General features: G+C 44.4%; 1 protein-coding gene across 1 annotated transcript in view; it reads left to right on the top strand.

The window, feature by feature from the left end:
- Positions 1-867: 867 nt before the first annotated feature.
- The window catches only part of FLACC1 (flagellum associated containing coiled-coil domains 1), a 33,808-nt gene continuing 9,067 nt past the window's right edge, over positions 868-25,608 (top strand). The window contains exons 1-12 of the mRNA XM_038422077.2: positions 868-2,936; positions 3,635-3,709; positions 4,526-4,583; positions 7,434-7,570; positions 8,736-8,756; positions 17,166-17,259; positions 17,988-18,049; positions 19,773-19,870; positions 20,927-20,979; positions 22,578-22,677; positions 23,738-23,841; positions 24,432-24,494. Coding sequence (XP_038278005.1) covers positions 3,651-3,709; positions 4,526-4,583; positions 7,434-7,570; positions 8,736-8,756; positions 17,166-17,259; positions 17,988-18,049; positions 19,773-19,870; positions 20,927-20,979; positions 22,578-22,677; positions 23,738-23,841; positions 24,432-24,494 — 849 coding nt within the window. The 5' untranslated portion in view covers positions 868-2,936; positions 3,635-3,650. The remainder of the gene's footprint in view (positions 2,937-3,634; positions 3,710-4,525; positions 4,584-7,433; positions 7,571-8,735; positions 8,757-17,165; positions 17,260-17,987; positions 18,050-19,772; positions 19,871-20,926; positions 20,980-22,577; positions 22,678-23,737; positions 23,842-24,431; positions 24,495-25,608) is intronic.

The following is a 25,608-nucleotide window of genomic DNA, read 5'->3' as shown; positions in this document are numbered from 1 at the left end:
ATTTAAAACATTTTTGCTGTTAACAAGCATGTTATCTCTGGAGACACAAATCCACAGTTTGAGAACTGCAAAACTAAGCATCTCTGGTAGTATCTTCTAGACTGAGCACTGAGTCCCATTAGGTAGATAGAAAGATTAACCTAAATAATCTATACAGAAGCCCCTGGAACCCCATAAGATTGGGTTCCTAATCCATGAACTATTGGAACTCATTTACGAAAATTTTCTTAAACATTACATGAATGAATTGTCTCATACTATAGAATTAGAATTTACAATCCCTATTCCATGACGAGATATCTTTGAGTTATGTTATACCTTAATTAAAACTTACAGGAGTGTTCCTGGAATGTTCCAGATGTTTACTCACTGGTGAAAAGTTACACGTTTGGCTGTTTTCAAGATCAGGACCACAGTAGTGTCAGTCCCAAGATACTGAAACAACAAAACCCTAGATGTCTAAACATTGCAAATATATCACAGATATGGGGAGGGAGAAATCTGGGGTTGCTGTCCAAAAGTCATAACCATCTGAAGGCTGTTTACTGGTCAATAAAAATGAGTTGGTGGTTACTGTCTGGTTCCTAGAGGAGATGTGGTCACATTACAAAGATACAGTACCACAAACAATTTTTTCACCCTTTTGCCAGCCTCACACAGAGGCCAAGGACTGAAACTTTTAACACAGTAAGTAACCTCCTCCATTGTGGTGTTCCTGTCTGCTCAGGGTAGGGAGGTGTTGGGTAGCCAACCAGGGGAGGCTTGCACAGCTGATGCCTGTGCTTTTCTGGTTCATTTGCTAAACAGAGGATGAGAGTCTCCAGGTTGTCAATCCTGAACTTCTTGTGTGAATTAAATTTACCTTAAAACATGATTTCCTCCTTGGGAATAATGGGCTTCTTACACTCTGTACACCTATTTCTCTCACACACGTTTCTTGTGCACCCTTAAATCATTTCAGATGGACTCCCTGGGCAAAAGAGTTTTGTGCACTCTCTCTTTAAGATGGAAAGAACATTAGTAGCCAATGAAATGGCACTCTCCTGTTTCCATGGTGACAAGGGAAACTAACCTTGTCTCCCGGAGAAGCAAAGATCTTGATAAGAAACAGGACCTACAAGGGCTGCTTTTTTTTTTGATAAACTTCCAGGGGTTCCAGTCTCTGGAAACGTCTGGACCAAAGAATAAACCAGCTGCTATATGAGAGTAAGACAAAATGTAAGGTTTTTTTCCCCTTGTTTTGTTTGCGATTCAGATCTGCAAAGGGGACACACTCCATTGCTCTCGGGTTTTGTGTTTTAGAAACTAAAGAAATTGAAACTGCTGCTAAGACCAGGAAATGTTTTTAAAAAGCTGTTAAATCCAATAGATCATTCAGATGAGTTTCTTGAGGGCTGGGCTCCCTGGAGGCCCCAGAGATTTCAAGTAATGTCTTGCCAGAAATAACACTTTTTTTTTTTTTTTTTTTTTACAAGTAGAGCAGGCCTGATTTTTAGAGGTGCCGATACCCGAAGCTTCCACTGACTTCACCTGGAACTGTGGACTCAAGAGATCTAATTTATTTATCTTTGTTGTGGGCTCTGTTTGAAAACTTCGGGTTTTCTAAGGGATTTTCAGCAGATTAGTGGGGGACGGGGACAATCTCTCAGCTTTATACACCTTGGAAACAGGAAGTTTTGCCTGAATAGTTGGCTTAATTTTTTCCATTTCTAAATGTGATCTCATTACTTTTAGTTCTATCTCCCTTGTTAGCACACACAATAATCCCTTGCTAGTTACATCCTTCCAATACTTGTAGGCTATTACCATGATCCACCCCCCTTAGCCCTCTCCTAGCTCAATCTAGGCTACTTTAATCTACCCAGTATTCCCCCCATAATTATTGTTCTTCTCTAAAGTGCCTCTAAATTCTTTCTAGTGTGATGCTTCCACTTCTGAGTAGTGATGGTGTCATCAGAGGCTATTATGGTAAATTTGTTACTGTTTTTTCCCATGTTCTGTGGAGCATGATAGGTGGCCAGGAAGAGAAAATTTCATGGCAGTTTTGAAGAGTGGGACAGGATGCCAAGGGCTTGGGAAGAGTACAGAGTTGAAGGCAAATGGAGAGTGCAAAATGGAACCCACCGTTGCTAGGGTCTTTAGAGCCTCACTCATGATGCACCTGGCATGCTACTAGGAACTGTGTCAGACTAGGTTGGGTACCATGACAACCCAGAGCCTTGTACCTATGGTTACACTAGTGATCAGTTATCCTGGTGTGGTCAGACCACAGGCATATACAGCAGGATGATTGCCTGCCTTGTCAGTGATGTTACAGCTCTCCGTGCAGGCCAAAATTGCATTGATCTTTCTTTGGATCCCCAAAGGATGGATTTGTCCCAGCCCTACTTGTAAATGAAAGTAGTGAATCTCCATGACAATTTGAAAGTAGCCAGCTGTTTGTGAAATCTCCAAAATTCCTCCCCTGTCCACGGTGTGTCTGGGGTGGATCACTGTCTGAGTTAGGTAGTTGGTGTACATGAAATGGAAAGATACCTGTGCTTGCATGTGAGTATAAGATAAAGATCAGACTTGGAACCCTTAATGTGTGAGAGTGAATTCTGTGCTCAGATACATGTGTGTAACTTACAGAACTCAATGGGAGTTCCATGTATGCATCCAAGGGCTGAATCTGGCTTTCTGTATACTATGGCTGTGTTGGTCTCTCATAAGAAGAAGGTGATATTTTTTCTGACTTACCAAAAAATTCCAAGACTAGTAAATGCTTCTGACTCCTCATACCTTTGTTTCATCTCCAGCCTTTTGCCCAGCCAGGGTTCCTGCTATACAGACATGTCCCATTCCCCCTTTTTGTACTGTGCTTGTTGGGACCCTTGGAATGTGCGGGGTAAAAGGCTAATTAAGACCATGCCAGGCGTACCGAATCAGAAAGCCAGGTAAGCAGAAGCTGTTGGAGGAAGAGGGAATTCCATTTTTTCTAATGCTTAACACCAGTTTCTTGCATTTATCTTTTATTTGGGCCCCATTAATAGTGGCGGGGGGTGTTGTAAGTTATATATACATATAAAGAGATGTGTTTAAAGTTACAGGTAACTCATGTGTATGCTGATTTTTATACAAGTAATGTATTACACTTTTATGTTATGTGCGCCTTTCTGAAGGCATTTTACACAAGTTATATTGTAATGAGATTAGTGCTGGTGTCAGGTGCTGTGTATATGTCATTTCTGTCATGCTTCCCTCAAGCCCAGAGGGAAGAGATGGGACTAGGGGAGGGCATCACTGAGAGGCTACTGTTTAGATACACTACAGTTTATCTTAGCAGAATTCCAAGAGGCCATAACCCAAACCAAATAACTGGAGACTTGCTGTAACATCTGAGTATAGATTCAGGGCCAAAGTCTGCCCAAAATTACACCCAATGCAATCTTATTGTGAAGGCATTGTCCTTGTGCCTGGGGTGTGGCAAGGATATAGTCTGTCCCCAATCTGAAAGAATCTGGCTAAAGGACTGCTGCTTCCAGGAGGTATAATGGTTTTCTACTCTCAGAAGGCTGAGTTGCCATGATTATATAAACCTGGTTTGTGTCTGTTCCATAAATATGTCTGAATACTGTTTATATTTTTAAACCAGGTTCTCTTAACTAGGCATGATCTTGAAAAACCAAAATAGTTTCCTATTTGCTATAAAACCACCCAGCACATCCAAGTAAGTATTTGTCTTTTTCATGAAGAAGAGTGGGGGGCTCAAGAGTGGTATGTGACATGAAATGGCTGTTCAGTGTGTACAGGTGCTAACTCTCCCTAACGAGCTGCTCTGTTCAGCAGAAAACAGATAACTCCTATTAGCAGTCCCAAGACTTCACACCACTAACAGCCCAATAGTATTGACGTTATGGTAATTTACACATGATGCACTAAAGCCTCAATGGTGTGGGGTCTCACCAGCAAATGCATGTTACAGACACCACTCTTCTGCGCTGCCTCCTTCCTTCTGCTTAGAGTTGTCACTGATTTAGAAAAAAAAAAACAACTGACATCAGGGTTTGTCAAATGGCACCCGGACACACAAGCTGAAACCCAGACTGTCCAGGTGAAAACCGGATGGGTAGCAACCCTACCGGACACATAAGTTGAAAACCAGACTATCTGGGTGAAAACTGGACTGGTGGCAACCCTAGCTGAGTGGTGGTAACTGCCTAGTACAGAGCACCTCAGTGAATGTGGCTGGTGTTATTGTACATACATATATGGTATGTGACCAACAAAATCTGAGTCCCGCAGGTAAGTAATAACATACAGAGATCACAAGCAGCTCCCAGGGAAACTGGTTGGCAAGCTCAGTATTGCTGTACTCGCACATCACTACAAAAAGGGGCACTTCTTTGTTCTCACCACCCTGGCAGCCCACGAAAACTGGGCTTAAGTGAGTGCGCCTGGCTCTGAAGTTTGAAGTGGAGCAGTTTTAGTCACTAAGCAACTCTACTCATCTGCAACTCTCTGAGGAGGTGCTTTTCATTTGCAGAAGGATATTGCCGAACAGAAAATATGGATATCGACTGCGAAGCAGAGAACCACCTGATGTGAGTAGAACAGGTGGAATCATTTGCTGTAGAATGCTAACAAGAATTTCTTCAAGTGATTGCACATGTGCCTTCCACTTTTGGTGTGCTCAGGCCCCTCGCATAGTCATCAGAAATTTTTCCCTCAGGGCTACCCATCAGGGCAACTCAAGCACCGTCTGTTGCCTCACGCCACTTGCACCGATATAAAGGGCCCAGCTGCCCCTGAGTTCCTTCAGTTCCTTCTTAGCACCTGTGAGGATCATTGGAATTGTTTGTCTTGTCTTTGAAAGTGCTCTTGGTGTGTTCATTATAAACTATTTGTAGATTGCTTTCTAGACTTAGTGTTAGTACTTAGTGTGAGTTTTCATTTTTGGCCCGAGTTGTTTTGTTTTTTTCCCCATTACTTGGTACTGAAGGATGCCTTGGTCATTGGGCTTCAAGCCCTGCATCTCTTGCCTTAGGCATATGCCCAGGAACAACCCAAACTGCTGCTTCTTGAAATGTTTAGGGGAGGCTCATGTTCGGACTCTTCAAAGTTGGTTGGCCTCTGTCTATTCACTAAGTCGCCACCATCTGAACTCTGTGCCCACTTGGGTACTAACTTTGCTAAATTGGTGGACGGATCCACTCAGTGTTTGTGGAGGTGTTCCCTTTGTCTGCCCTCAACCTTCACTGACTGGGGACAGACGTCTCTGACCTGGGGTGGGCAGCTCATCTGGGCACCCTCTGAACTTAGTTTGTGTCCCTCAAGGAATCTCTCTTCAGATTAAAGCCAGAGAACCAAGGACTGTCCACATCACCTGTCAGGCCTTCCTCTACCACATGTCAAGGGGAAGAGCCTCTTTGTTTTCACAGACAACATGCAGCGATGTTTTACTTTAGCAGTTGGGGCGCTCACTCTTCCCTGTTTTGTCAGGAAGCAGTTCACCTATGGTACTTTTGCATTGCCAATTCAATCAAACTCGAAGCCTCTTACCCTCCAGGGGTGCAGAACAAGCTGGTGGTCCACCTAAGCAGATCATTTAAGAGTCACCACAAATAGACATTTTTGGAACAGGAAGTACTGACAGTTTTGCTACCGACAAGGCTGCATTCCTGCCTCCATCACAGGCGCTTTCCTGCTGCCCTGGACAAACAGGCTATTACGTTTTTCCCCCAATCCTACTCCTACACAGAATGATGCTAAAGATCAAGTGGTACCAGACCCAACGTATATTAATAGCCTCAGCATGGCCTCAACGGCACTGGTTCTCCACTCTAGTATATCTGTCAGTGGCAGCTCCAGTTTCACTCCTGTTGAACCCACACTTGATCTCCCAAGATCATGAACAGCAGCTGTACCCAAACCTGTGGGCCCTTCATTTAACAGCCATGAGGCTAAATAGCTAAATGCTAGGAAAGAGTCTTGCTTGAAGTAAATTTGCCATGTCTTTTTAAATAATAGAAAGCCCTCTATCAGAACTGCTTACCTGTCAAAATTGAGGTCTTTTTCTGTCTGGACTCATCAGTCTGGACTCATCAGCCAATATAGTCCTCTATCCTGCATGTCCTGGACCATCTATTGCACGTAAAATATCAGGGGTTAGTGATTTCTAATATCAAGGTCCACCTGGCAGCAAGTTCCATTTTCCATCCCTATATGGGTAACCGTGCTATATTTCCTAATGATATGAGAATCAGGTTTGTGAAGGGCCTGGAAAGGTTGTCCCGTCAAATAAGGGACCCTGTCTCCCCAGGGACTTGAACCTAGTTTTGTTGACCCACTGTTTGAGCCTTTAGTAACATGGACCCACTGTATGAGCCTCTAACAACATGCTTCTTGCTGCACCTATTCCTAATGGTGGCTTTCCTGGTAGCTATCACTGTGGTCAGGAGGGTGGCTGAACTGCATTCTCTGACATCCAAACCACCTAATGCAATCTTTCTTAAGGATAAGGGGTACTTGCACCCTCATCGGAGATTTCTTTCTAAAGTGGTATCTGATTTTCATAATAACCATTCAATTTACTTACCTGTGTGTTACCCAAAACCACATGCTAATATACTAATATGCTAACAATATCTGAACACCATAGATGTTAGAGGGCATTGGCCTTGTACATAAACAGGACTAAATGGTTTTGTTTGTTAACCCAACTATTCATGGCCTTAACAGACAGGATGAAGGGCCTCCTGGTTTCTCCGCTAAGAATTTCATCTTGGATAATGTCCTACATTCATGTTTGTGATCTGGCAGGTATTTCCCCACCAGGCATGGTGTTAGGGCATGCTGTGCCAATGTTCAGGGGGAAACAGACCTTCACTGCCTGTAGTTCTTAAAGATCCCGTGGCATTTGCAAGAGCTGGGGTGTCAACCCCTCTAATCCTGAACAAACTTCAACTTGGCTCATTAGAATTCTGCTCGACTTCCCCCTGCAGTTAATCTGGATAAAATATTCTTCACTTCCTGCCCTCAACACTGGGAGCCTGCTGGGGACACCAGGTCAGCGGCAAAATTAAGCAAATTGTAGCTGTCTGGATTTTGGGTGCAGAGATGCTGTGCGTGGCGAATGCCGGACCCAGGATGTGATGTTCTGTCTTGGTCCAGTGCTATGAAGGCAACTGGAGGCCCTGTTGCAGAAATGTATGGCCTGCTCTTTACCCATGGGCCAAGCATAAAACACAAAAAACATATAATGGCGCAGATCTGATTGATTTTGGGAAAAGGTCCTTGGGTGGAGAATCCCATTTTTCCTTTCTGCTGGTACGGGGAATACTGTAGAAAACACTCCTGACAGTTTCAGAGTGAGAGAGAGAGATCCCTTTAATGGGTTTAGGGTTCCAGACACTGGGTTTCCTGAGCTGAGTATCTTCTCTTTTGGCTCCCAGACTTCAGGGGAGTTCATAGAAATCTCACCTGGTTATACCTTGACTCGGAGTAAAGAACATCTCTCCGTCACACTAGGGGAGGAATTTTTTGAAAGAAAAAGAACTACTGAAGAACCAGCCCCGCCCTTTGTTCCCAGGTAATCTTAGAAAATCAATTAAATGGCAAGAAAAGTGGTTGAATCTTAAAATGGTCTTGTTCCCCCCACCAAAATAATAGTGTGTGAGGAACCTGTGAAAGCTTGCAAAAGGGGAAATGACCCTTATGAGCACATACTGCATAGACAAGGGGCATTTGTCTAGCCCAACTGAGTGTAAAGATGATGTGAGATTGTAATCTGCCCCAAGGTAAACACCTGGTGTGTGTTAAGAGAGAGATGAAGAGTCTGATTCTTCTCTAATTTAAGTAACTCGGGAGCAATTCCACTGACTTCATAGACGTGAGAGCAGAATCAAGCTTCTCTCTGGGTTTCTGGTTTGTGAGAGTTTTGGGTTCTGTTCATAGTTCTGCATGTGGCACTCCCAGGGTTGTCACAAGGGTTGTCTTTTAGAAGAGAGAGGTGTGCTCTGTAATTTGATAGTGCTACTACAATTTTAGAATCAGTTGAACAGTCTCAGCCATAGTGCTCTGCCTTCCAAAGGCCTAAATGGGGGATAAGGAGCCAAAGTGAGAGATGCTACCAAAATAGCATTTATTTTAATAAGGGGAGTTTTATTTCTGTAACAAAAATAACATTTTTTTTAACGATGGAGGGTGTCTACGGCAAACAGAAAAGTAAGAAAATTGGAGAGCCCCAGGTTGGTGTGAGAGGATCATTCAGGTCCAAACTGAAGAACTAGTAAGAGATCAGATCTCAACTTTTAGAAGAGGCAATTTCTATACCACAGTGCTAGCTGAAGAAAATGTAACTTAGGTGCATCTGCCCGGAGTGTGTTCATAGCTTTCTGATTTCAGGCAAAATATAAGACAAATAAATGCTTTGTTTCTGACTTGCTTTGAAATGCCTGTATCTGGCCTTCTCACCAAGCACTCCCATCCACTTTACTGTTTGTTTTTTAGCACCTACGACCAAGGGGTGGGGGTGTGTGTGTGTGTTGGGGCTGAAAAGTCAATGTAGAACCATTGTATGGTATCCTGCATTATGGGAGGAGTTGCTAAGGAACAAACTTCAGACAACATTCAATAATGAGCCGCCTCTTAGGTGCAGTCATGTTTTTTTGCTTTGCAACAAACTCATGTCATCAGCTCTAACTCAACCTGCAGAAGTTTGATATTGTACATTTAATCTTTCACTCTCTTTGCAGAAGCCCAGTGAAACTTGAGACGTGAGTATTGCTTGTTTTGTGGGTTTTTTGGGTCAAAATCAAAAACTGAACTTTAGGTACATTTTTAACCTCCTTCTCCTCACCACCTGCAGGAATCTGGTTTCATTCATTACCCTGAATGCTGTTTCTTGGTTAACCAGTGACAGCAAGATGTGCTATTATATACAAAGTGTCTCCTTCACCTCCTTCCACCCTGGAGATGGAACACTGTTGTCCCACTGCTTGTTTTGTGTTGAGGGCTGGAAACTGAGTCTAAATGTAGATCTCCTGTAAGGAAAGCAGATATTAAAGTAAGAAAATAGTGTGTATATTCAGATCTTGTTCAGTCAGTAGCCATTTATAGTGACTGAATACAGTTTGGAGACTACTGTGACATGAAATACACTCTGATGAGAAGATGGGGATACCCAAAATCTGGAGCCAAATACCCCTTACCTTTGTGTGATTTGGATTTGAATGTTGTGTTCTGGGCCTATCAAATGCTAGTACCTGTGCAAATGTTGCAGCCCATTAACATTTCAAATTATTCTGTTTTAAGGTTTAACATAATTTGATCATTAAGTTTGATCTTTTTCTTTAAATGTGCTCATCCCTCTGTTTGCTTTCTCTCTTTGGAGTGTTCTTGTGGCCTTGAATCTGGTATCTAGCTGCCATTGGGAAGATACTAGAGTGAAGCAAAGTGAAGTGTTCAGTAAAAGCCAGTCTGTGGTCTGGGACCCAGCTTTCATTCTTTTAGCTCTAACAAGCTAAGAGGCAGCATGTTTAGTCCCTTGGGAGGAGCACATCACGTGGTGCTCAACAATGGTCCTTCCAGCTGATTACGCAGCAGCATTGATGGTCTCCAGGGGGAGTCCTGCCTGGTCCCCCTTGGACAGAAAGGTGGTAGTTAAGGCATGAAGTCTTCAGGATGCTGTAAAAGAGAGAGGATGACCAAATAGACATCCCCATCAGACAGCTGCAGCGGCACAGGAGTTAGCAAACAAAGCTCTAAACAGGGGAGTTTGAGTGGGAGTTCTGTTGGAGGAGAAGGTAGTTGTACTTGGTTTTGTATTTTTAGTATTTGTGTGTGTGTGTGTGTGTGTGTAGGGGTTTTGTGCTGGGAGAGCAGCTGAGCCTGATTAGGGGGTGGGGCTTTGTGCTGAGAGAGCAGCTGAGCCCTGCCTAGGGGGTGGGGCTTCTGACTAGGGGCCCTATAAAGGTAGCCAGCCAGTCAGGCAGCTGCACAGACAGCTGCAGCTGCACAGGAGCTAGCAAACGGAGCTCTAAACAGGGGAGTTTGGAAGGGGGGTTTGGATTGTGGTGCTTGTTTGGGGTTTGCTTTTGCTGGGGGGTTGTGGTCTTTTTGGTGTGGCTTGTGTTTCCCAGATTAACAGGATTTAGGTGGGAAGGAGATGACAGATACAGACGCAGCTGTGGGAGTGACTCCTGTAGTGAAAGACACATTGAGGATGACTGGATGTGGAAGCTGTGGTATGTACATGATCCTGGAGGGGGGAACCGGTAAGAGTTTTTTCTGCATGAAATGCCGTCTGATAGAGCTGATGGAGGAAAAGATCCGAGGTTTGGAGATGCAGGTGGAAAGTCTGGTTGAGTTTAGGAAGGGGTTTGAGCAGATGATGGAGCAAAGATATGAGGTATCTGAAGGGAAAAGCTCAGACTCCCAGATGGAACCAGGGCTGGGGAATTTTGAGGAGAGACTGGATGAGGAAAGTGGTCAGTGGAAGCATGTGACTCAAAGAACCAGGCAGAGAAAAAGACGGGCTAGTGAAGGAGAAATAGAGCTTAGGAACAGGTTTGCAGAGTTGGAAAATGAAGAAGGGGCTCAGCAGGTACTTGTTGAAGGTGGAAGGGTAAGGAAGAAGAGAAGAGAGGCTAGTCCTATAGAAAAAGGGGAAGAGTCAAGGGAGACTACACCAAATATGAGCCCCAGGAGGATACAGGATGGGTTGAAGAAGATTGTAAGGGAAAATAGTAATGGAAAGAACTTGCAGCCAGAGGGAACAGGGGAGAGACTGGAGAATAGCACTGTCACCAGGAAAAGGCAGGTCTATGTGATCGGGGACTCTTTATTGAGAAGAATAGACAGGCCTGTAACTAGAGCTGATCCTGAGAATAGAAGGGTGTGCTGTCTTCCGGGTGCTAAGATACGGGATGTAGACCTGAGGTTGAAAAGGATCCTAAAGGGAGCAGGAAAGAATCCCCTAATTATCCTTCATGTGGGAACAAATGATACGGCTAGATTCTCGCTGGAAAGTATTAAGGGAGACTATGCTAGGCTGGGGAAGACGCTTAAGGAAATTGAGGCTCAGGTGATCTTTAGCGGGATCCTTCCTCTTCCTAGAGAAGGGCAACAAAGGTCTGACAAGATTATGACTGTCAACAGATGGCTTAGGCAGTGGTGCTATAAGGAGGGCTTTGGGATGTATGGCCACTGGGAGGCATTCACGGACAGAGGTCAGTTCTCTCGGGATGGACTTCATCTGAGTAGGGAAGGAAATAGACTTCTAGGATCGAGGCTGGCACAACTGATAAAGAGAGCTTTAAACTAGGAATTGGGGGGAGATGGATGGGAGATGTCCAGAAAATCTCCACGCCAGATTTTAGCATTGAGAGGGAAGAAGATGAAGTAAGAATGGATACAGCCGTGGGTAGGAGAATGTATATAAGGAGTGAGGGCGGTGTGGATACTAGTCTAATAGGTTATACTGGATGTAGAATGACTGTGCCTAATAGGGTACAAAATGTGAGCGAGGCCAAACAGCAAAAATTAAGATGTTTGTACACCAATGCGAGGAGTCTAGGTAACAAAATGGAGGAACTAGAGCTACTGGTGCAGGAAGTGAAACCAGATATTATAGGGATAACAGAAACATGGTGGAATAGTAGTCATGACTGGACTACAGGTATTGAAGGGTATGTGCTCTTTAGGAAAGACAGAAACAAAGGTAAAGGGGGTGGAGTAGCATTGTATATCAATGATGAGGTAGAATGTAAAGAAATAAGAAGCGATGCAATGGATAAGACAGAGTCTGTCTGGGCAAAAATTACATTGGGGAAGAAAACTAGTAAAGCCTCTCCTACGATAGTGCTTGGGGTGTGCTATAGACCTCCGGGATCTAATTTGGATATGGATAAAGCCCTTTATTAAAGACATTAAAAAGTAAATACTAATGGAAACTGCATGATCATGGGAGACTTTAACTTCCCAGATATAGACTGGAGGACCAGTGCTAGTAATAATAATAGGGCTCAGATTTTCCTAGATGCGATAGCTGATGGGTTCCTTCATCAAGTAGTTGCTGAACCGACTAGAGGGGATGCCATTTTAGATTTAATTTTGGTGAGTAGCGAGGACCTCATAGAAGAAATGGTTGTAGGGGACAATCTTGGCTCAAGTGATCATGAGCTAATTCAGTTCAAACTAAATGGAAGGATTAACAAAAATAAATCTGCAACTAGGGTTTTTGATTTCAAAAGGGCTGACTTTCAAAAATTAAGGAAATTAGTTAGGGAAGTGGATTGGACTGAAGAACTTATGGATCTAAAGGTAGAGGAGGCCTGGGATTACTTTAAATCAAAACTGCAGAAGCTATCGGAAGCCTGTATCCCAAGAAAGGGGAAAAAATTCATAGGAAGGAGTTGTAGACCAAGCTGGATGAGCAAGCATCTTAGAGAGGTGATTAAGAAGAAGCAGAAAGCATACAGGGAGTGGAAGATGGGAGGGATCAGCAAGGAAAGCTACCTAATTGAGGTCAGAACATGTAGGGATCAAGTGAGACAGGCTAAAAGTCGAGTAGAGTTGGACCTTGCAAAGGGAATTAAAACCAATAGTAAAAGGTTCTATAGCCATATAAATAAGAAGAAAACTAAAAAGGAAGAAGTGGGGCCGCTTAACACTGAGGATGGAGTGGAGGTTAAAGATAATCTAGGCATGGCCCAATATCTAAACAAATACTTTGCCTCAGTCTTTAATAAGGCTAAAGAGGATCTTGGGGATAATGGTAGCATGAATATTGGGAATGAGGATATGGAGGTAGATATTATCGTATCTGAGGTAGAAGCGAAACTGAAACAGCTTAATGGGACTAAATCGGGGGGCCCAGATAATCTTCATCCAAGAATATTAAAGGAATTGGCACCTGAAATTGCAAGCCCATTAGCAAGAATTTTTAATGAATCTGTAAACTCAGGAATAGTACCAAATGATTGGAGAATTGCTAATATAGTTCCTATTTTTAAGAAAGGAAAAAAAAGTGATCCAGGTAACTACAGGCCAGTTAGTTTGACATCTGTAGTATGCAAGGTCCTGGAAAAAATTTTGAAGGAGAAATTAGTTAAGGACATTGAAGTCAATGGTAAATGGGACAAAATACAACATGGTTTTACAAAAGGTAGATCGTGCCAAACCAATCTAATCTCCTTTTTTGAAAAGGTAACAGATTTTTTAGATAAAGGAAATGCAGTGGATCTAATTTACCTAGATTTCAGTAAGGCATTTGATACTGTGCCACATGGGGAATTATTAGTTAAATTGGAGAAGATGGGGATCAATATGAACATCAAAAGGTGGATAAGGAATTGGTTAAAGGGGAGACTGCAATGGGTCCTACTGAAAGGCGAACTGTCAGGTTGGAGGGAGGTTACCAGTGGAGTTCCTCAGGGATCTGTTTTGGGACCAATCTTATTTAATCTTTTTATTACTGACCTTGGCACAAAAAGTGGGCGTGTGCTAATAAAGTTTGCAGATGATACAAAGCTGGGAGGTATTGCCAATTCGGAGAAGGATCGGGATATTATACAGGAGGATCTGGATGACCTTGTAAACTGGAGTAATAGTAATAGGATGAAATTGAATAGTGAGAAGTGTAAGGTTATGCATTTAGGGATTAATAACAAGAATTTTAGCTATAAGTTGGGGATGCATCAATTAGAAGTAACGGAAGAGGAGAAGGACCTTGGAGTATTGGTTGATCATAGGATGACTATGAGCTGCCAATGTGATATGGCTGTGAAAAAAGCTAATGCGGTTTTGGGATGCATCAGGAGAGGCATTTCCAGTAGGGATAAGGAGGTTTTAGTACCGTTATACAAGGCACTGGTGAGACCTCACCTAGAATACTGTGTGCAGTTCTGGTCTCCCATGTTTAAAAAGGATGAATTCAAACTGGAGCAGGTACAGAGAAGGGCTACTAGGATGATCCGAGGAATGGAAAACTTGTCTTATGAAAGGAGACTTAAGGAGCTTGGCTTGTTTAGCCTAACTAAAAGAAGGTTGAGGGGAGATATGATTGCTCTCTATAAATATATCAGAGGGATAAATACAGGAGAGGGAGAGGAATTATTTAAGCTCAGCACCAATGTGGACACAAGAACAAATGGGTATAAACTGGCCACCAGGAAGTTTAGACTTGAAATCAGACGAAGGTTTTTAACCATCAGAGGAGTGAAGTTTTGGAATAGCCTTCCAAGGGAAGCAGTGGGGGCAAAAGATCTATCTGGTTTTAAGATTCTACTCGATAAGTTTATGGAGGAGATGGTATGATGGGATAATGGGATTTTGGTAAGTAATTGATCTTTAAATATTCAGGGTAAATAGGCCAAATCCCCTGAGATGGGATATTAGATGGATGGGATCTGAGTTACTATAGAAAATTCTTTCCTGGGTATCTGGCTGGTGAATCTTGCCCATATGCTCAGGGTTTAGCTGATTGCCATATTTGGGGTCGGGAAGGAATTTTCCTTCAGGGCAGATTGGAGAGGCCCTGGAGGTTTTTCGCCTTCCTCTGTAGCATGGGGCATGGTTGACTTGAGGGAGGCTTCTCTGCTCCTTGAAGTCTTTGAACCATGATTTAAGGACTTCAATAGCTCAGACATGGGTGAGGTTTTTCATAGGAGTGGGTGGGTGAGATTCTGTGGCCTGCGCTGTGCAGGAGGTCGGACTAGATGATCAGAATGGTCCCTTCTGACCTTAGTATCTATGAATCTATAAATAGGGTCACAGGGAAGCTTCAGTAGTGGATGGAAAAAGTTGCCCCAATGAAATTGAAATTTATCTAGAAGTCCTGAGCACCAGTAAGAAGATTAAAAGACTTTCACTACAAGAATCAGAGAATATCAGGGTTGGAAGGGACTTCAGGAGGTCATCTAGTCCAACCCCCTGCTCAAAGCAGGACCAATCCCCAGCTAAATCATCCCAGCCAGGGCTTTGTCAATCCTGACCTTAAAAACTCCTAAGGGAGGAGATTCCACCAACTCCCTAGGTAATACATTCCAGTTTTTCACCTCCCACCCAGTAAAACGTTTTTCCTAATATCCAAACTAAACTTCCCCCACTGCAACTTGAGACCATTACTCCTTGTACTGTCATCTGCTACCACTGAGAACAATCTAGATCCATCCTCCTTAGAACACCCTTTCAGGCAGTTGAAAGCATCTATCAAATCCCCCCTCGTTCTTCTCTTCTACAGACTAAACAATCCCAGTTCCCTCAGCCTCTCCTCATAAGTCATGTGTTTCAGTCCCCTATTCATTTTTGTTGCCCTCTGCTGGACATTTTCCAATTTTTTCACATCTTTCTTGTAGTGTGGGGCCCAAAACTGGACACAGTGCTCCAGGTGAGGCCTCACCGATGCTGAATAGAGGGGAATGATCACGTCCCTCAATCTGCTGGCAATGCTCCTACTTATACATCCCAAAATGCCATTAGCCTTCTTGGCAACAAGGGCACACTGTTGACTCGTATCGAGCTTCTCGTCAACTGTAACCTCTAGGTCCTTTTCTGCAGAACTGCTGCCTAGCCACTCGGTCCCTAGTCTGTAGCAGTGCATGGGATTCTTCCATCCTAAGTGCAGGACTCTGCACTTGTCTTGGAGAGGCGGTAGCTAAGATAATGGAAGAGTTCTTTCGTAGATCTAGTGCTGTCCATACTGTGGCTCAGGTTAACTTAACTATGTCTTTCAGGTGTGAATTTTTTCATACCCCAAGCGATGTAGCTAGGTTGACTGAGCCCTGGGCTCCATTACAGAGTTGGGTCGACATAAAGCAGCTTACATTGACCTAACTCTGTTGGTTGAACCTCATCAGATTTCTTTTAGCCCAATCCTCTAATTTGTCTAAGTCACTCTGTATCCTATCCCTACCTTCCAGCATATCTACCACTCCTCCCACTTTAGTGTCATCTGCAAACTTGCTGAGGTTGCAGTCCATGCCATCCTCCAGATCATTAATAAAGATATTGAACAAAACCGGCCCCAGGACCGACCCTTAGGGCACTCCGCTTGATACCGGCTGCCAACTAGACATAGAGCCATTGATCACTACCCATTAAGCCCGATGATCTAGCCAGTTTTCTATCCACCTTATAGTCCATTCATTCAGCCAATACTTCTTTAACTTGCTGGCAAGAATACTGTGGGAGACCATATCAAAAGCTTTGCTAAAGTCAAAGAATAACACATCCATTGCTTTCCCCTCATCCAGAGAGCCAGTTATTTTGTCATAGAAGGCAATTAGGTTGATCTGCCTTTTGGAGAGGGAATACCATCCATTCAATTTTAAATCTCATGGTACCATGTTGAGAAATGCCCTTTCTTTCTGATGATGAGAGCTGTAATACTTGAGACAGGTAGGGTTGCCAACACTCCAGGATTGACCTGAAGTTTCCAGGAATTAAAGATTAATCTTTAATGAAAGATTGTCATGTGATGAAACCTCCAGGAATATGTCCAGTCCGTATTGGCAACCTTAGAGACAGGGAATGATACAAAGTGTGCTTTGATTGCTGTTAACCAACCTTTCAGTGTCTGGGGTGGTCACTTTTAGAGTTGGGATTGTAAAATTCACCTGAACACAATAAATCAGAGACTCAAATGCACCAACTCTCCACAAAGATGTCCCATGTTCTGACCAGTGATGGTCAGTCTCTGTTTGCAGCCACTGACCCTCTCCTCCTTCCCTCTGTGCATCTAGACTCCCTCCCTTCTCATTGTGCCAGGTGGGGTGAGGTGCCTCCATGTGGGCAGGATGTCAAAGCTTGTTTTTCTCTGTGACCTTATTTTCCTCTGGTGACCTTGTTGCTGCTGAAGGGAGCAGGAAAAGGAGCTGCACTGGAAAGTAGGTTGCAGGGCCAAAAGACCCAAAGGGAAGGGGGAGGCATCCCTAATGAGTGGGTAAACCACTGATAAACATTTCCTCAGCCCCAGTGGTAAAACAGGCTGCGGGGAGATTACACACCCATTCTGCCATCCTGCCGGCTCGAGTGGGAGAAGCAGTGAGGGAGCTGACACCGGCCCCAGATGATGAATTCTAGTAGTGATATTATTTCTATTTCCACCACTTCTACTTTTAAAACAACAAGATTGTCCCAGCAATGGGCCCAGGGCATGATAGAGAGATGGTGTATCATTGTAGGAAGGATATTACTACTGACTTAGAGGAACAGATTGCTGAGCTGACAGACATGATGGAGCAACTGCGCAGAGATCACCAGGCCTCCTGCAAACTGGTGAGTCCACCCGGTTGTCATCTATCCCTTCTTCTCAGAAAGTGCTCCATGAAGTCACGCTGTCTGAAAGAGACTATAGGGAAAGGACTGACTAGACCACACAGCATTGCCTAGATCCTTTCAGTGCCATTATTAGTGACTGACTGGCTAAAGTGCACCCAGATTGCTGGGTGTCTACGTGCCTGCAGGAGGCAGTGTTGTCTAGCGGTTAGTGCAGAGAATGGGCAGGCAGGGCACTTGGCTAATTATTTATGTGCTGTAAATGGGCATTCCTTTACAGCCAAATAGTAGCGTCATGGAGGGCAGCATTTTTAAAACCACCTAAGTCACTTGAAAGTCACGGAGACTTATGCTCCCACATGAGTTCAGCGCTTTTGAAGCACCCACCTGGAACGACTTCTGTGCAGTTTGAGATTTAGAAGTGTTTGCTCTGATTGCGATTGGTGACTGGAAAAAGAGCTATGGCTTGGGTAATGAAGAGATTTCTGCATAACCAGCCTAGGATGGAAAACAGTTAAACAGCATGTTTGTCAAGGGGAAAATGAATAAAAATAACACCTTTTCTGTACTGGGATCAGAATTGTAGCTATCACAGTTCTGAGCCCATTGTGGACAGGATTTTTAGTAACCTGACTGGAATTATGTCATTAGCAGATATTTTCTCTCAAACAAATGGCATGGTAGGTACATTTGCACCTTATTAAAAACTTGTCTCCTTTCCTTTCAAGTTGGAGAAGGATATGGAAGAAAAATGCAATGAAATGCAACAGGAGCATGAGAATAAGATCAGGTACGACTGCTGCACTATGCAAGGAGAAAGCACATATGTGAACTGAATGCTGGATACCACAGTTTTCTCTACAAGATTTTACATCTTGTGTGGTTTTGGATGTTCAGAATAAGAGACAACCTGGCAGTATGTCTTCTACAAAATGACCCAAATTTGGGATTGATTCACTGTGATCTCTATACCATAATTATTATTTGGAATGGGGAAAAATGCTGACATTTAAATTTTGGAGAGTCTGATTTGGGGCATCCAGATCCAGTGGCTTTGAATCCAGGCTAGAATTAGGCTCACTTTCCAGACCTGGATATCATGGGAGCAGCGGTATCATGAGGCCATCGGTACTTAGATTTTGTACCATGGCTGGTGAAGATATTGTGAGATTTTATTCTCTCATGTTATTTCCATCATCCATAGGCCAAAATGTTACATGAACAGCTGTTCTTGTGAGATCTGAGGCTGGGCACTTTCTTGAAGTAATGGGAGGGCATGGCAGTGTGTCTGCCAGTGTCTCGGTGTTTTCCTTTGCTGACCAGCCTAACCTTGACTTCACATTGTGTTGGGGACATCAATGTTTCTTTCATGTCCCTACTTTGTCCAGATGCTTAGGGCACTACGCTGTCTTCAACTGTTGAGGTGCTAGGTGCCATCCGCACATTGTTGGCATCTGAGCCCACAGCACGATGTACCTTGCCGGAGGGGTCTTGCTTACTTGTTGAATGAGTGGTGACAAATCTGAGCTGTGCCGCTCTCTACTGCTAACTGTCACCCAGGACCCATCAGTGCGTTCTTGAAGAAGAAAGAATAGAGCCAGCTTGGCACAATTTTGTGTCTCTCCCCGCACCCCACTGGACTCTCAGATGGCTAACAGAACCTTTTGGCCCAGTGCTATCTCCCTACTATACCCAGCTATGAAGTCTGAGTGGGAAATGATCAATCTACGTTTTTATAAGGTTCCTCCTTATTGTAGTAACAATGATCAGCAATGGGCTAAGTCTAGCAACACCTGACTTCCTCCAGCAACCCCACGTGCAGTCAACTTTTACTTCACAAACCAGAAAATATATATTTGAAACTAATATATAAACTGACTTTAGATGCCCCTTGTATAGCGTCACTAAATTCTGCTCATATCAATCACCTCATTAGAAACTAATGCACTTTAAAGAGAGAGAAATGCAGAATGAAAGAAGTAAACTAGGACCAAGAGCAAATAAAATAAGATGAATGACTAGCTGGGACATGCCCAGCACAAACAAAATACGTGATGGTGTGAGATGCCATTAAAGCTTTTAATGGCTACTTGTTTAGGAAGATCTGCATGACACATCTGTGGCCCCTCCACTTAGGAAATTACACCCCAGGTTATATTTTCTCCACACACAAAGAGCAACCATATACTTTCAGCCTGGCTGACCTTTATTTTAAAATACAGGAAAACAACAAAACAAGAAAGAACAAAAGTAAAGTCTCCAGGGTGAGCACAGTCTCTCTCCCCTCTGGCACTTTGCATCTGAACTGACCACAAAATGTCAGCTGCCTCCTACAGATTCCTAGAAATTTAAATGTGCAGTACACAGAAAAGAAAATAATGTACACAGTTACATTCACCTAGCCATTCACCTTCTGTAATTATTCCATCACTATAAACGATCATGTGGGTGGACAAAAGGAAAGTGTGCTCTGTGGATATCTGCATTGATGTGCTTGTGCGTTGGTCACGCAGGGAACTCCAAGAAGCTCACTGTGCAGAGCTCCAGGCCTTGCAAGTGCAGTACAAGAAAGAACTGAGGACTGAGAGGGCCTCTGCACAAGAGAAAATGGGTATGGACAGGCTTTCTGGGAAATCTAATCCCTGTTGTTTTCATGGTTACTCTGAGCTGGAAACTCCTGTTGGGTTCTTTCTCTCTCTAGCATATTCACAGCAACAGACTCCCTTTGGAAGCTTCCCTTGCCTCTCCATGTTTTGGTAGGTTTCAGAGTAGCAGCCGTGTTAGTCTGTATTCGCAAAAAGAAAAGGAGTACTTGTGGCACCTTAGACACTAACAAATTTATTTGAGCATAAGCTTTCATGAGCTACAGCTCACACTGAGCCATGATTGTCAGTACTAATTGGGGAAGAGGGACAGTTGTGAAGGAAGGCAGCTTGGGGCTGGTAGTGTGCCATTCCTTTAAATGCTAGTGTTGTGCTGGAATTATAAATGGTAGTCAGCAGTCATGTTCGGATCTGGATTAGGTTTAGACTGGGGTCTATATTCTGAGGCCGAATCAAGGCTATGCTTGAGATTGTTATGCCAAAGTCTCATGCAGTTCTTGAGAGATTTCAGTCCAAAATAGCAGGAGGGAATTGGAGATCACCTGAGCTCATCAGATTTCTGTTGCCTTGAATAATGCTCAGGTTTCCAAACAGATATTGATTTCAGGGGAGGCTGCTCAGAAAAATTCTTGGATGGCCAGCCAGACGTTCCACCATTTGCTGGGTACTTTTTGTAAACAGAAATGAAGAAAATCTTTCAAATCAATGAGTGTAGCCCAGCTATTTATTTATTTAATTTTGGGTGCCTTTTGGTGCTCAGAAAAGACACTGACAGAGTTGTCTTCAGGCCAGCTGTAGGACCAGCAGATATTCCATGCAACCTGCCCCAACACAGCCTCAATCCCCTTCTAATTCTGAGCCTCCTTTTAAAAAAAAATTCTTAATTCTTAGTCCCATATTATGTGGTAGAAACTGACATAGACGTGTCTTGTGGGGTCTGGACTGAGATGCCTAGCCCACTTTCATGTTTACCTATTTAGGATTTTAGTACAATTCCCCCATGGCTTGTATTGTGTTAAAATTGCTGTATTAACTACACATCTTGTCCTCTTCTTGTTGCTCAGAGGTGATGCAGAAGGAATACAAGTATCTGAAGAATGCATTCCGAATGTACCAGGTGAGATTTCAGCAATGAAAGTGATCTCCAAAAGTGGATCAGGTCCTGTTGGTCTAATGCTTAGGGCTTGGCTACACTACTGCTTAAGTTGACATTACTCAGGACTCTGAAAAAGCCACCTCCAGATGTAACGCAAGTTAGGTCGACCTAAGCGCTGACCACACCGGTGCTCCATCGGTGGGAGACGCTCTCCTGTCGGCATAGCCCGTCTTCACCAGACACACTACAGGGCACAGTTGCATTGGTGCAGCTGCACCGATGTAGCGCTGTAGTGTAGACTAGCCCTTAGTTTCATAGGAAGGCACTGCAGTGAGTGCACTCATCAGATTCACACATACCCCTCATCCCCATAGGCACACAGAGTCCCTGATGTGCTGGATTCACTGCAGTTCCACTGTGGGGAAGGAGGGCAGGATATCAGAAACCCAGAGGTGCGGGGGACATATCCTGTGCACCACAGAGCATAACTTCAGTGACAGCTAGCAGGAGCAGCTGGATGCAGCTGGAGGTGTCTCCCTCACCCCTGTGGACGAAGAGTGGTGTGCCGTGGCCACAGAGGCTGTTCCCCCAAAGGATTATAGAATCCTAGAATATCAGGGTTGGAAGGGACCTCGGGAGGTCATCTAGTCCAACCCCCTGCTCAAAGCAGGACCAATCCCCAACTAAATCATCCCAGTCAGGGCTTTGTCAAGCCTGACCTTAAAAACCTCAAAGGAAGGAGATTCCACCACCTCCCTAGGTAATGCATTCCAGTGCTTCACCACCCTCCTAGGGATAAAGTTTTTCCTAATATCCAACCTAAACCTTCCCCACTGCAACTTGAGACCATTACTCCTCGTTCTGTCATCTGCTACCACTGAGAACAGTCTAGATCCATCCTCTTTGGAACCCCCTTTCAGGTAGTTGAAAGCAGCTATCAAATCCCCCCTCGTTCTTCTCTTCCGCAGACTAAACAATCCCAGTTCTCAGCCTCTCCTTGTAAGTCATGTGTTCCAGTCCCCTAATCATTTTTGTTGCCCTCCGCTGGACGCTTTCCAGGTTTTTCACATCCTTCTTGTAGTGTGGGGCCCAAAACTGGACACAGCACTCCAGATGAGGCCTCACCAATGTTGAATAGAGGGGAACGATCATGTCCCTCGATCTGCTGGCAATACCCCTACTTATACATCCTAAAATGCCATTGGCCTTCTTGGCAACAAGAGTACACTGTTGACTCATATCCAGCTTCTCGTCCACTGTAACCCCTAGGTCCTTTTCTACAGAACTGCTGCCTAGCCATTTGGTCCCTCGTCTGTAGTGGTGCATGGGATTCTTCCATCCTAAGTGCAGGACTCTGCACTTGTCCTTGTTGAACCTCATCAGATCTCCTTCCTTCTTCTCCTTTAGCCTGGGTGAGAACTCCCTGGTAAAGCACTTTGGGATCTGTGGATGGAAATGGCTATATAGTTGCTAACTATCTTTTTACAGCATAATTGGAGGCAATGTGGGAGATTCAGGAGCTGTCACGGTTTTTGGAAGATTTTCTGAAAATGCGTGTTGTCTCTCTGTGTGTGTGTGTGTGTGTGTGTGTGTGTGTGTGTGTGTGTGTGTGTATGTAGGACAGTGTTTCTGATGAAATGGAGGAGAAGTGGCTGAGAAGGCAGGCTGAATGGAAGAAAAGTGAGAGGACTGAGCGGGAGAAGGCACTATTACAGCAAAGTGAGTAAACAAGGACGCTTGGGTTTACATCGATGGTGGCAGAGCCGCAGCTGATTACATGGTTATAGCTCCAAAATAGAGCTGTGACCACTCGTGCCAGCTGAGGGTCTGCCTCAAGCTTAGGCAATACATTCTGTTAAGAGGGACACTATCAGCTTTGAATGTGGTGAATTAAAATCAATGAGTTGGAAGTTGTTTTAGGTACAACATTTGCCTCAGAGTCATTTAATTGTTTGAGATCTGCCTTTTTGACTGCTAGGATATAAATACTTTCCCCAGATTATCCCAGTCCATTTTATTGACTCTTCTAGGTTTGACTGCAATAGAGTAACCAATTGCTCTCCATTATGCAGTGGATGGAGAAGAACCCAGGAATACTTTCTGCTCTGGTTATTGTAGCTTATCTGTGATAGCCATAAGCATTCCTGAAGATTTTATATATCCGAGGCCTTTGGCCCCACCCCTGGTTACAAAAAATCCCTTCTGGGCTGAGACCAAGGATGACTCTTCCTGGGATTTTAAACAAACAGCAACAAAAGAACCTTTTATAAATTACTAGAAATAAGGGCTTAGAATAGAAGAGCCACTTCCTCCATATGGTCACTTTAGCAACATACTTTCTCTTCCCTGCTCGCCCGTGCTGTAGGAAGTGTGCCCCTGGGTAAGGACACAGTTCTGGCCACATTGCACCTTGTGACACATCACAGCAGTGACTGTTACAGAGTTACCGTGCAAAGAAGAGAGTCTGCAAGAGGAGGAGAAGGGAGAAAGGTGATGACTGGGAAAACCATCCAGTGCGTGGGCATGTGCATGTACGTGCTCTCAGAACCCGGGAATGGGATGAGACTAGGAGAATGTTCTCTTTCGGGGCACACCCAATGCTGTCATTGGTTAGCTGGTGCTTAGATACCATAATGCTAGGGTTGTAGAAATATTGAATGCAGCTGAAATGAGTCAAACACCTCGTATGCACGTTGCCACGTACGTTTGTGTGCCTCTTGCACAGAATTAAAATGGATGGTTAGGAAAAGCCCTCAGACCTCTTTCTTTCTCTCCACAGAGCAGGAACTGATGAAGACATTTGAGATGGAGAGAGAGCAGCTAAAGAAATCATCTCAGGGTGGGAACTCTGTGATGAATAAACTCTACCAGCAGGAAAGAGAGGTAGCTAGTCTGGGGGAAGCATAAAGCTATATGTTGAGGTGCAGCAGTTCCCATGACCTCTTACTGCCAGTAAAATATAGCAGCTTTGTTATAAATCCATGCGCCTATGGTGTCCCTAAGCCTCTGTTTGCCAGAAGCTGGGAATGGGCGACGGGATGGATCACTTGATGATTACCTGGTCTGTTCATTCCCTCTGGGGCACCTGGCATTGGCCAGTCGGAAGACAGGGTTCTGGGCTAGATGGACCTTTGGTCTGATTCAGTATGGCCGTTCTTATGTCTATTTATAAGGCTCCTATTGCTCAACGGCCTGAGTGCTCTGAGTAAAGGGAGAGATGGGGCCAGGTTGGATTCAAACTATAATCACAGGATAATTCCGTTAAACCCCAGAGATCCTAAGTAGTGTAGGGTATGTCAGACACCTTCCAAATCACCAGTCACTTGTATTTCTGCCTAGCAGTTATTGTCTGGAAGGTCGTGCATTCGGTTATGCCTGTTGGATTGTCAGGGTTGGAATCAGCTGCTCACTGACGAGCCTGGGAATGTTACAGACGTGCCATGAACTGTGCACAAACTGTGTGTCCTTTTCAGGAGCATATTAAACAGCACCAGGAAGATGTGGAGAAAATAAAAGAGTTGCAAAACATCAAGGAGGCAAGTATGGCAAAAAAAGAAATGCAGTGCAACTGGAGCAACTGTCACTTGGTACGGTCTAGCTTTTTGAGCAGTTCAATCTCACCCAGTCAGCTGGATGGGACTTAGCTGAGGTATTTAAACTTATGGAGGGTATGGTGCAAACTGATCAGCTCCCCTCTTGTGCACTGTCCTGTAATAGGAGAAGGAGCCACTCCGGGAATTTAATTGTAATTTCCATTGAAAAATGAAGCTTGATTCTGGGTTCTCGATGTAGTCCAGGTGCTTTTATAACACCTGAAATAAAAAACTTTCCGAATAAGGGCAGACTGGTCTGGCTGGCCTGTAAGCCACATGGCCTGGGTATCTGAAGGCTGTAATGGTTTAGTGCGGCCTCTGCTGGCTGGGCTGCTCTCGATCCCTGACTGTAACATAGAGCTCTGGGCTTCCTCAGGGAAATGTCTACACTTGGAGCTGGGGGGTGAGTCCCAGCTCACTAAGAGACATACCCAGGCTGGCGCTCATTGTGCTAGCATGCCAAAAATAGTGTGCCTCTGGCAGCATGGTTGGTGGGAGGGGCCAGCTGCCCTGAATATGAATCCATCCAAGCTCCTAGGCACATCCTCAGGGTGGTTAGCCCATCCCCACCCAGCTACACTGTGTTTTAGAGTGCTAGCTCCGATTGATCTAGTGCAAGTATGACTCCTCGAATCACACGCACCGCTCCAAGTGTAGACACATCCCCTCAATGGGGGAGCGGTTATGTCTGCTCTCCTCTAGAAGTGGCTCCCACTTCACACACTGCTCCTCTATAACTTGTAGCCCTTGCACCATTGTGTGTGAAGGGATAAGGGACTGCTAGCAGTCTAGGGACTGCTCTAGCTGTGGGCAAACTGGACAGCTCCCTAGGCCGGCAGATTCTCCCTAAAGCTGAGCAGTGTAACAACCCCAGCTGCTTGGTTGCAGTGCCACTCACTCACATTTGGCCCGGCTGCACTCCCTTTTCCCCTCCTCCCCATGATGGAGGGGTAGTTGGGCCAAGCCTGAGTGAGTGGCACGGCGAGCTGATGCTGGCCCCTGCCCTTCTCCCATAACCACCTAACCATCAGAAGGGCCCCCCCCACACCTGAAAACC

This window comes from Dermochelys coriacea, chromosome 11, assembly GCF_009764565.3.
Source record: "Dermochelys coriacea isolate rDerCor1 chromosome 11, rDerCor1.pri.v4, whole genome shotgun sequence".
NCBI classification, from domain to species: Eukaryota; Metazoa; Chordata; order Testudines; family Dermochelyidae; genus Dermochelys; species Dermochelys coriacea.
Note: the sequence above shows the minus strand (reverse complement) of the source record. Positions and strands in the feature narration are given on the sequence as shown.